At 37.4% G+C, this 12,808-nt stretch overlaps 1 protein-coding gene across 1 annotated transcript in view; it reads right to left on the minus strand.

Annotated features, from left to right (window-relative positions):
* Positions 1–8,424: 8,424 nt before the first annotated feature.
* LOC149250813 (uncharacterized) overlaps positions 8,425–12,808 on the minus strand; it is a 148,799-nt gene continuing 144,415 nt past the window's right edge. The window contains 1 exon segment of the mRNA XM_089459243.1: positions 8,425–8,916. Within this exon segment, the coding sequence (XP_089315369.1) occupies positions 8,788–8,916 (129 nt within the window). The 3' untranslated portion in view covers positions 8,425–8,787.

Here is a 12,808-nt window from a genome sequence, read left to right on the forward strand (position 1 = left end):
TTTTGGTTATACATTCTTCTTAGGAGGCCCATTTTAGACCTCAAAAGTCCCCTAATGAGTGGAGCCACATGCCATATGTCTGGTGTCAGAAAATTCTTTATTGATCTCCAAGAGGATGAAGTTGTTCGTGAGATGGTGTTTGGAGATGACACCATGGTTAGGGCAGTTAGAGGTGGGACTATTTCTTTTGAGAGGAGTCTTTGTTTCTATGACAATGAGGGATGTTATGTATATCCCTAGGTTGAATAAGAACCTAATATTACTTCACACCATAGAGGATAGGGGATTTGAGGTGTTGTTCACACATGGATGTACTCGTCTACGCTAAAGGGTCCTACATCACTTCGGCCAAAGTGATTGGGATTGGATAGGGGAGGCTCTACAGGCTCATGTTTCAGCCTAGTCATGCCTTGATTCACAACAACAACTGTAAAAGAGATATATGTGAGTTATGGCATAGGAGGATGGCTCATGTACATCATGGAGATCTTAGGATTCTGGGGGAGATTGTCACAAGATTTCCTAAGTTTAGCATGGAGAATGGGGATTTGTGCAGAGGGTGTGCTCTCGAGAAGTACACCAAGACTAATTTTCCAGGTAGTGATAGCAAGGCAACAGTATGCTTGATTTGGTTCATTCTAATGTATGTGGTATGATGTCTTCATTGTCTCTTAGTGGTTATAACCATTATGTTATATTCATGATGACTTCTCCAAGAAGATCTATATCTACTTCATGAAGACCAAGGGTGAGGTATTCAAGTGGTTCCAAGATTTCAAAGCTCTTATGAAGAACTAAACGAGGAAGATTTGGGTGATGAGGTCGAACAATGGGGGCAAGTATACCTCCATTGCCTTAAGGATTTTTGTGAGAAGGAAGGAATTAAGAGATACTTGATAGTTCCTTACAACCCACAGCAAAATGGGGTTGTTGAAAGGAAGAATAGGTCCATTATGTGAGTAGCTAGAGCTATGTTGCATGATCAAAGTCTACCATTAAAAACAAGAGTCCTCAGCATGCATCTTGGAGGAAAACTCCTAAGGATTTCTTTAGGAAGAAGCTTGAGTTTGGGCACGTTTAGATCTTTGGGTGCTTGACATGGTCACATGTCCCTTCAGAGAAGAGGAAGAAGTTAGAACCCACTGCAGAAAATGGTTATCCTAATTGGTATAGTGAGACTTGGAAGGCGTGTCGTCTATACATCCCTTCCTTGAGGAAGGTTGTTTTGACGAGGGATGTGAGAATTGAGCATAGAGCCTTTCAAAGATCTTTGAAGGGAAAGCAGCAAGGACCTCAGGCACAACTTCCTCAGACCACAAGGCCATAAAGTTGAGGTGTGATTTCATCTAGCACTGGTTCTACACTAGTTTCAATTGTCATTGGTTCCCAGATTGTCAATTCATAGGTATTGGCACACCTAGTTTAGCATCTAAGAGAATTTTTGGACCGTCTTCGAGTGTACAGTCTTCAACTACACCTTTGGTAGATTGGGAAGACAAGCAATATTATGCCACTCCACTGAGGAAGAAACTCAAGAGGCTACAAGATCTCTTGAAATAAGTTAAGGAATCATTGGGTAGTCCCAAGAGCATTATCAAGGAGAGTAAACCACCAAAGAGGTTCTACATTTATTTGGCTATGGTGAGCAGCATCCGAGAGGCATAACCTTCTTCATTTGAGGAGGTAGTAGATCAACAAGCTGGGAGAGATGCCATGGTGGAAGAGTATGCTTCCATCATGAAGAACAATGTTTGGGAGGTAATACAGAGACTAGGGAGGAAGTCAATTGTGACTTCCAAGTGGTTGGATAAGATCAAGTATGCTACATATGGTAGCATAGAGAAATATAAGGTGAGATTTGTGGCAAGAGGATTCTCACAAGTGGAGGGAGTGGACTATGAGGAGACATTTGCACCTGTTTCCTAGTACACTTCGATTAGGACAGTGATCTCCATTGCAGTAAAGATGTGGTGGAGGATACACGAGATGGACATGAAGTCTGCATTTATGAATGGGCATCTATAGGAGGAGGTGTACATTGAGCAGTCACAGGGCTTTGAGATTCATGGGCGATACTCTCAAGTGTGTCAATTGAAAAAGGCACTATATGGACCGAAGCAAGCCCCATGAGCCTAGTATTCACAAATAGATACTTGCAGTAGATTGGGTTCGAGAAGAGTGAGGCGGATCCAAACATGTATTACATTTGTATTGGAGGAGATTCCCTCATTATTGTACTGTACGTAGATGGCGTGTTCATGACAGGAGAGGAGAGACTAATAGCTACTTGCAAGGAAGCTATTACTTCAAAGTATGAGTTGAAGTACCTTGGACTAATGCATTTTTTTTGGGATAGAAGTGTGGTAGGAGGATGGGCATATCTTTCTGGGACAAGGAAAATATGCAACTGGTATTCTTAGGAGATTCGAGATAGAGGGTTGCACATTCATGGCAACCCTGATGATCACCAACTTCCAAAAGCTTAGCACTTCTGAGGGAGAGTTGATATACCCCACTTTATATCATTGACTCATTGAGTCGTTGATGTATATGGTCAAAAATAGACCATACTTGTGTTTTGCTTTAACTTACTCATTCAATATCAAGTGGAGCCTAGGAGAATGCAATAGACCGTAGCGAAACATGTGTTGAGATACTTGCAAAGGACAATGGACTATGGATTGGATTCTGTGTGAGGGGATGGAGTCCACCTAGTTGGCTACAAAGATTCAGATTGGGTTGGTAGTGCAGTGGACCAGAAGAGCACTTCTAGATGTTGCTTCAATTTGGGCTCAGAAGTTGTGTCATGGCTCAACCAAAAACAACAGTCAACGACATTAAGTTTTGCAGAGATGGAATACATGACAGCTAGTTATGCAAGTTATGAGGCCATATGGATTCGCAAGTTGTTAGTGAGTTTGTTTGGACAACAATTGGAGCCCACTACGATATATTGTGATAATCAGAGTTGCATCAAATTCTCGGATAATCCAATATTTCATGAACAGTCCAAACATATTGATATCAAATACCAATTCATTTGAAATCATGTCTAGAGAGGAGCAGTGAAGATGGGATACATTTCCACCAATGAGCAAGTCGCGGACATTCTCAAGAAGTCCCTTATGAAGGGAAAATTGGTATTTGTCGAAATACAGAAGAAAACATTGACCATATTTTTATTCATTGTCCTTTTATATATGCACTGTGGAATCAAGTACAACTCTCAATGAATTTGAATGTCAGATGGACATGTCCGACCATTACATTGGAAGGGGAATTATGTTGGAACCAGGCACATCCCACCAATCTCATAAACCTTCCAATTTTGATCTGCTGGTGCATATGGTTGATCAGAAACAAACTTATTTTTCAAGGCATGTCCCCTCACTAGTCACTTGTTGTTGCTCACATCATGACCCTTTATAACTCACTACCAGATGACAATCACAAACAATGCCTCAGACATATCTCGACTAAACACATCAACAAACCTCTCCCATGGGCATACTTCGATGTATCTTCCCAACAGACAGGATGTGGTGGGGGAACCATATTATGTCTCAACGATGAACATTATTTCAAACTTCAGATGGTATTAGGAGATGGCACAAATAAATTTTCAGAACTTATTACACTCAGACATCTTCATTTTGCATTAGAGAAAGGATGCAGACATCTTCAGATATTTGGTGATTCAAAACTTGTCACTAATTGGTTCAATTAGCTATCTATATGTCATGTGCACACACTCAGGAACCTCTTTGACGAAGTTTTATTATTAAAATCCCAGTTTGACTCCATTACTTGTCAACATATTTACAGGGAAAGAAACCAGCTTTCTAATCATCTATCTAAGGAGGTTGTGCACTAGCCACGGGGTCTCTGGTTGATCTAAGAGTAGTCCAGACAACTTCTATCAATATTTCCATCGACCTTCTAAAGATCAACAGTTGTTGGGGGCAAATCAACCCTGATTTTCGATGACTCTTGATAGACAAAACTTTTGTAGATATCCAATTTCTTGTAGATTTCTCTGAGATGTTATATTGTATTTAATTCCACTTATCAGTTACAGTTATGTAACAGACAGTTGTATCAGTAATGTGGCACTGCCACCAATTTTTCATATGCTTTTCAGAAGCATCTATAGCATGTAATTTTCAATTCATTAATGAAAGTTATGATTTTTCCTTGGGGAAAAGGAAGGGAAAATTGGTATTTTTCAAGGACAAAATGGGAGTGGTGAAGAACAATTTCCTATCTAAGAGGGAGAATTAGAAATTAGCTAGGAAAAGTATTTTCCACATAGGTTTGGAGTTAGCATGTGGGAAATTTTCTTAAAGTGACTTGGGATTTAATTTAACTTTATGAGATATAAAGTTAATGAGAAAAAGTGCACTTTATTAATTATGTCAATGAGAGATTAAAACACAACCATTGGATTAAGAGGGCCCAAGATTAAATCCTAGTCCTTGATCTTAGAGGTTAGATGGAAGGTCAAAGGAAACCCTCCCTTGCCTTTATAGTGGCATGAATCCCAAGGAGAAGCTCAATTCCTTTTATTGAGTGAGAGACTCATGTGAAGGGAGAAAGTTGCGCTGAAGGAAAGAGGACAAATTGTTGAGTATAGTAGTCGAGAGGCATGAATTTCAAGATGGAGCGTTGGCACGAATCCCAAAGCAGTGTAAGAATTAATTGTGGATCATACAACAAAGAAAAAGCGGTTAGTACAACAGTCTATAAACATGAAATCGAGGTAGAAAAGGGACACAAACTTCTTAGTGTTGTACCATACAACAGTTGTTTGCACGCTTTCCAAGACAGTTCTAACATTAATGTGTAGCTATGCCATCGATACAAGTTGTACAATATGGACAGTAATTGGCACACAATTCAAGACAAGCCATATAATAGATTTGGGAGTTATTATGTGGCTCAAAAATCGAGATAAGTATGCAATTTCATTGTTGGGTTAATTCTTTTGTGTAAACTCTAATCATTGAAACATAATAATAAAATCCTCCCTCTCCCAATCTGGTTTTCCCACTGGGTATTTCCAGGGACTTTTGTCCAAAAAAATTCTAAGTACAATTGCATGGTTTGTTGAGTTATTTGCTAATTGAAAAGTTTAGGGTTTGTCATCTATGTTGTTGTTCATAAAAATCAAAATTCAACTCGTTGAGTGAATGCAATTATCTGAGTATATTTTTTATTGGAATTACAACTTGAGTGTTGAAAATCATTTGACGAAAGTTCTTCAAGTGAAAATTGAATTGTAGTGAACTTTTTGAGTGGTTTTCTTACATTTTTAAATATTACGCAAATTTTCACGTTAGTGACGACAAATTGAGAATTGTGTTAGATCTAAGACTTTTGTGATCCATAATGTAGATATAAGTTTTTCGGATTAATCACATCGTTAGGATTTGGTCGACGTTTTGAACCAACTAATGCAGTTCATCTTCAGAACAAAGTTCGAAACACCGACCAAATCCTAACGATGTGATTAATCCGAAAGACTTATATCTATATTGAGAATTATAAAATTCATTCAAAAATGGAGGAAAAGCCGAGTCTATTTTATTATGCCCTTATGGGATTAAGTTAGTGTGAAAGTTGATTGAGAAAAGGAATTGTTAACATATTTTCCCCCTGGTGTTAGGTTATTCCATTGTTCTATTTGTAGTTTAGCAATGTAGGTTTCTTGGTTACAAAAGGACAACCATGGGCAAAGCTTTGAAGAGAAAAAGGCTACAAGAGCTTGAAGACATAAACTAGTAGATAATGGAAGAAAACTGTAAATTGAGAAAAAGACTATAATACTTGGAAGATGAAAGCAATATTTGTAAGACAAGTTGTTGTTTCAAGGAGAATTCTCATGGGAATCATCCAAGAGATGCAACTTGTGTTGCAAGCTATGGAAAAGATTTGAAAAAATACATAATGGTCAAAGAGTAGAGGAGAAGGAAGAGTCTACTATTCAAAAGGGGTCATCCTCTACAACAGATGTAGAAGCCATGACCAAAGTATGCACTGTAAGTAATTCATTGTGTTCTCTTTCTTCCCATCAAGATGTAACTGCTTCTTTTGCTGAATTTGTGAAGCGAATTCGGGGTATTGGTCTTAAACTACTAACCAAGATGGGCTTGAGGGGAAAGGGCATTGGCATCAATAGCAAATGAATGACTAATCCCATAGAGGTTGAGCAAATACCTCGTTATATAGGTTTTGGGTATTGCAAAGGAGAATCTAGAGAATGCTCCAATGAAATTAAAGCAAGAGATACCTCAAGAAAAGAACCCAATTCATTACAAGAAAAACTCATATAAAGTGATGGCACATCACTCCATGTTGGTGATAGTGAATGCAAGTCAAAATCAAGAAAGGAACCATCTTTCAAACATGCGAAAGGTGTCTAGAAAAATGCATTCCAGGGTACTTAAGACAGTTTTTGCTCATCATAATTGCATAAAGGAAAACCATAAAAGGTGTGACAAGCATGATTACTCCAATGTTTTCTTTGATTACAAGAGGAATGGCCATGCAACATAGAAAGTATGGTATACATATCCATATAATTTTTGTGGATTACATGACCATTGTGTAGCCAAGTGTTGTAAGAGAAATTCTTTACAAAGGTATATCATGTTGATTACGAAAGGAGCAAGACACAAACACTGCTCTCAAAGTCAAGATGGGGAAAATGGAAAGAAAGATATGTTGTCCAAAAGCATGGGCAAGAACTATTGGACTTGTTGCAAGATAAGTGGTTATTGGCTTGATAAGTATTGAAAACTTCATCCACGACAACCTTTTTCTAGATGGGTGGTTATACAACTTCCCTATAATGCTTCAAATGAAGTTGTCCAAATACTAATAGTTCAATAGGCAGTCCATGAAGAAGTCCACCCATTCAAGGAAGATTCCAAAGTGAGCAAGCCAAATAGGAACATCCACTAGAATGGTTCGCTAAGAAATGGATAGCATATCTATAGAGTTGAGTCTTGTTTATCATGGATATATAGCACTCTCAAAATTACTTTTGCTTGTTCATGTTGTTGAAAAGCAAGCAAAAATTAATCTCATCAGTATGAGAAACTATGGAGGTATATCACTCATTAATAGTGAAATTTGATGTGAAATTATGGCCTATTCAATTTTAAGGCAAACAAGGAAAAAATCACAAGTTACAATGTTGATGTCACTAAGCTAACTAGACTTGTACGGATTTGACACATGGCCTAATCCAAACATGACACTTGGCACAATAGTAGACCACTCTGAAGTTGACATGTGTACCACTCACATTGGCACATTGCAAAATGAAGTGGCAAGGTTGACGCATGTCAGACTAAGATGTTAACACATGGCAAGATGAAGTGACAAGGTTGACACGTGTCAGACTAAGATGTCAACACATGGCAAGATGAAGTGGTAGGGCTTACACATGTCACACTTAGAGGTTGAAATATGGCACACTTGGAAGTGGACACATCACCCAGATTGACACATGTCATGATGACAGGTTGACACATGGCATGGCAATAGGTTGATAATGAAAAGTTAAAGGAGAAACCTTATTTGAAGAACTAATGAAGCAGTTCAACTTTTGTATGAACTCAAAGATGTAGCCAATCCTTGGTGAACACTGTTATCATATTGGTTTGCATATTATTTTTGAGTTTGATTGTTTAATTTCAGTTTAATGCTGATTTTTAAATATTACGCAATTTTTCATGTTAATGACGGTAAATTGAGAATTATAGAATCCATTCGAAAATGAAGAAAAAACTGAGTCAGTTTTATTATGCCCTATTTCAGATCACTTCAAATAAGCTTCATCATTCAAGTACAAAGTCGAAAAAACGTTGTAGATCATATTATTTAGACAATGCCATTTTAATTTTACTTAATGCCATCTGGGAAACTCACAGAAACTAGCAATACCCAATCCCTTGTCGAAGTGCATTTTCTAACATGGAAGATCATTTATAGAGATGGATTGTTGGAAATTTCAAATAACAGACCAACCTGAGAATGCTCCATCTACCAAAATAAATGAAACTATAATCATATATCCATGTGGCAAAAGCTATAATTCCAAATAAAAACAGATTATATCAAAAATTATAACTTCTCATATGACTTGTGAATTGCACATAAATTCTACAATCTATTCCCTGTGACTGTAACACAGAATACATATATAGGGTATCACCAATTTAGGAAAACACAGCGTCATCCACAAGAAACATTGATGTCTCTTTCCTGAGGGAAATAACTCTGTTGTTATAAAAAATTGAATTTTTTTCAAAGGATTCAGATTGTCTCTCTGAATAATATAACAAGGCAACCCTACTAGTTCAAATGATAAATCTTTTGCTGGAAGAAAGATATCTTGAGATGAATAGCATGACCAACTGCTACAAAATCATTATTCTCATTCAAATTGAAAATATAGGCAGAAAGGATGATATATGTAAAAATCGGAAAGAATGGGCATAATAGCAAACAGAATGATAGTAACTCTTGACTTCTGACAGACCACTCATTTTATTGAAACATTGAGCTTTCCAGCAGAGAGCATGGTGGCTCCAATGACCAACATTTAAATTTCTGTAGATCACTTGAAAAATGCAACGATTCCTCTAGGCAATTAGAGAATGCCAGGAAGACCAATGCCATAGCCTAACAAGACAAATATCTGGATGCCCCTGTGCCTGAAAGGCCAAAATTGACAAGTGAAAGACTCTACTTCTTCACACAGGACTATATTTATACTTGTCAATCTGCCGTATGCTGTTTACACCCTCGTGGTCCGTAATGTTCAGAGCTGCGTCGCACAACTTTACGACACAAAGCGCAGTAATGGTTTTGGCAAGACCAGCAGAATATGTGATTGTTATTTCCTAGCTGCCAAACAGAAGCAACCTCATGGTTATGAGAAAACACATGAAACAAGTTAAAATCACGGACTTGCATATAGCTCAAATCAAGGCAAAAAAAAGCAATATTCTAAAATAGCGTTATCAGACCGGTCAACCCCAAAAATGTGAATCAAACCAGAACAAAAAAAAATGGGACCAAAAATAGGTTGACCAAATATATATGAAATATTCAAATTTAAAAAAAATAAAAATAAAAAACATATATATTCATATGAATCCAAACCTTTTACACACAAATATGTAAGGTTTCTCATTTACATATTTATATAGCGAGTGTGCATATAACCAAAATAGCACTTAGTGCAATATATCTCTGAACCAAAACACATCAACAAACAGGCTCCAAATGGCCTCTGGATTAAAAATAAAAAGGTGTAGTACTAGTAATGACTCTGATCAAAATCATGAAAATCCTCATCCTCAAAAAATTAATTCTTTGTTTTATTTAAATTTGAGGGTCATTGTACCGAACCGGCCAGTTCCATACCGAACCAGCCTTTTCCAGTTCGGGGCCACTGGTTGGACCAGGTTTGCCTCCAAACCAGTCAGACCAGCCCATACGACCCATTTCAGTCCGGTTCCAAATTTCCAATAACACTGTTCTAAAGAGAGATGAAATGTCCAAAAAAAATACAACCTGGTAAATGTAATTACATCATATCAATAAAATTTGTTAAGAATACATGTAATTTACTCTGTCAAAGGACTTGTGTTTCAACAATTGAAACTACTGGTTCATATCTCCATCCCTACATTTCCATCTTTCAGCAATTTGAATTTTATATCGTCATATTCATTCTATTTTATATCATAATATTTGATGCAATTCAAGAAATTCGAGGCCTGTTATGTATTGACAATTTTGGCCATCCTACCCGAATAAGTCATTAATTGTTGTCTAATGTTGCCTCCTCTTTGGAAGTACCCAGCCATGGTTTACTTGGCTTCTAACCATATTTCATCCAAGGGTGGCTATAAGCAACTCGCCTAAACCCAACTTCAAACAAATTTTGAACAAGGGTTTGTAGATTTCTGTGGGATTGACCTTGAAACTTAGATGCCAGAAAATCCACAGTAGGCATTTTTGAATGCCAACGTTTCGAGTCTATATCAGGACCCATTGTCAGGACAAAGGTTCTTGATATAGACTCGAAATGTTGGCATTCTAAAATGTCTACTGTGGATTTTCTGGCATCTAAGTTTCAAATTTTGAACTCTTAATCTGTTTTGTAAAAATTGTGAAGCCAATCAATTTCCACTTTAGTAAAATGCAAATCAACCCTCACTGCCGCTAACCTTGACCATAAATGTAGGTTCCAAAGGCAATCGGATTTAATGTGGGGAATAAAGACAGGAACAGATAGTTGATAATCACCAAAGTTTTAGGTGCCTTTTACACAGTACAACTCAATTCATTAATCCTGGATCTTTTCGATCCTTCCACTTTTCGCATAAAGTTGATATTTTGACTACAAGATTTTAAACCTAGTCCCCTCACAGAAAGTGGTCCCTACTTACCATTTATCGATAGGCCGATAGACTACATCCTTCCACTTTGGTACTGAATACTAAGGCGTAACTCAGAATGTGCCTGCTCTCATAGAGACAATTGCCAAGTGTTAAAATTGGCAACTAGGGCCAAACTCCACCTTGGACAGCTCATATGATGGAGATGATATTTTATTGGATTCCTCTTTCCGAGAGGTGTAGGATTGATCCAAAGATCATCTCATTCTAACAAGTATACAAATGGAATTATGGATTTATTTCTTCTATGGACAAATTGTCAAGGTCGGCCAGAAGGCAAATGTAGGCTCATAAAGCCCAACCAATGTGTCTCTTCACCCTCAACGTTGTGTATATATAGAGTCATTTTCCTCATTTGGTCACTCATCATCACACATATTTCTCTCTCCTCTCCTCATTGGTTCGTACAGCAAACAGGAGCATCTCTTTCCTCGTGCATTGACTTGGGTTGACTGGAAATTACAAGCTGAAAGTCACAGATCTGTTTTTGGGCTATTACAGGGACATTGACCAGCATTGACCGAGGGTCAAACTTCATCTTTTGACTGTGTTTTTCAGGCAGGAAATTCGTTTTTCTTAGGCCGCAGCTCCTGGCACAGAAATCGAGGTGTTTGCAGCTGTTTGACCAGCGTTGACTGCAGAGCCATTGACCACAGAGTTGACTCTGCGTTGACCAGGTTTGACCAAGAATTTCAGGACTGTTTTGGGCTGATTTGGACTGTCTTTGGAGACCGAGTTGACTGGGTTAGACCAATCTGATTTGGAGGAGACTTTATGCTAGTTTGACTAGCGTTGACTTTCTGGTTAGGGCATCCTGGTGACTACAATTTGACTGAACTGTTTTGACAGTGTTTGGGCAAGTGAATTTTGAATTTTATATATTGTACTCTCTCTCTCTGCTGAACTTTTGAAGAATAATAAAAAGATTTGGACAAATGGTCAAACTGAAGTCATAAATAAATGCTTGGAAACATATCTTCGTTGTTTCGTCGCTGACAAACAAAACAGATGGACCCAATGGCTACACCTCGTAGAATGGTGGTATAATACCACCTATCATACTTCAACTAAGATGACACCTTTCCAAGCCTTATATGGCTATGAACCACCCAGGTGGAAGGATTTTGCACTACTGGATTCTAAGGTACAAGCAGTAAAAGACCACTTAGAAGAAAACCAAAGAATTATTAACTTGCTAAAAGAAAATCTAACAGTGGCACGTAATAGAATGAAACAACAAGCCGACCAGCATCGCACAGAGAGAGTTCGAAGAAGGAGATTGGGTCTTTGTTAGGCTTCAACCTTATAAGCAATTGTCATTAAAACAACAAGGGAAAAGTAAGTTATGACCTAAATATTGTGGTCCATACCAAATAATCAAAAAAAGTAAGTAGTGCGGCTTATGGACTGAAGCTACCAGACAACTGTCGAATCCACAACACGTTCCAAGTATCAAGTCTCAAAAAAGTACTAGTGCAAAATCAAATAGGTCAAACACAGATACCCGAGACTGATGAAGAAGGAAGAATCATCTTAGAACTAGGTGTACTCACTACCAGAGAGAAGGTATTACAGTCCAAGACTATTAAGGAGTACCTCATCAAATGGAAGAAACTACCAGAGGAAGACTCATCATGGGAGACAGAGTGTTTTCTTCAGCAATACCCAACATTACCTATGCTTTGAGGACAAAGCATTTTTAAGGGAGGCAATGATATGAATTAAAAATTCATAACTCAATATATATATATGATAATAAATAAATTCCTGAGGATGAACCACATTAGTTGGTTCGAAACGTCAACCAAATCCTAATGATGTGATTAATCCAAAAGACATTTATTTACAATATGGATCACAAAAGTCTTAGATCTAACAATAAATTCATAACTCAATATATATATATATATATATATATATATATGTATGAATTAAAATTCATGATTGTTACAAGGCTATGGCGGTTCTCCTTTATAGGAGTTCACTGGGCATGAGCCCAAAAGACATGTCCCCTGGGACTGATGTCTATTCAAAACTAATTGTCTTATAAAGGAGAACCGCCATAGCCTTGTAACAATCATCCTTTATCTCAATAAAATCTATATATCATTAGGGGACTTTTGAGGTCTAAAATGGGCCTCCTAAGAAAAATATACAACCAAAATAAACTTTATAAGAACCAATAGGATTCAAGATGATGATGTCAACCATGGGGGGGTGATAAACCATTTTTGGAGTAAAAAAGTAAAAATAATTAAAAATAATAAAATAATAAAACTACTTTTTCAACTCGTATTTTCAACTTATCTCCCTCATGTTTTACTCAAATT

Source organism: Pinus tabuliformis, chromosome 7 (genome assembly GCF_031772625.1).
Source record: "Pinus tabuliformis cultivar Carrire ecotype Pingquan chromosome 7, CPIR1, whole genome shotgun sequence".
NCBI classification, from domain to species: Eukaryota; Viridiplantae; Streptophyta; class Pinopsida; order Pinales; family Pinaceae; genus Pinus; species Pinus tabuliformis.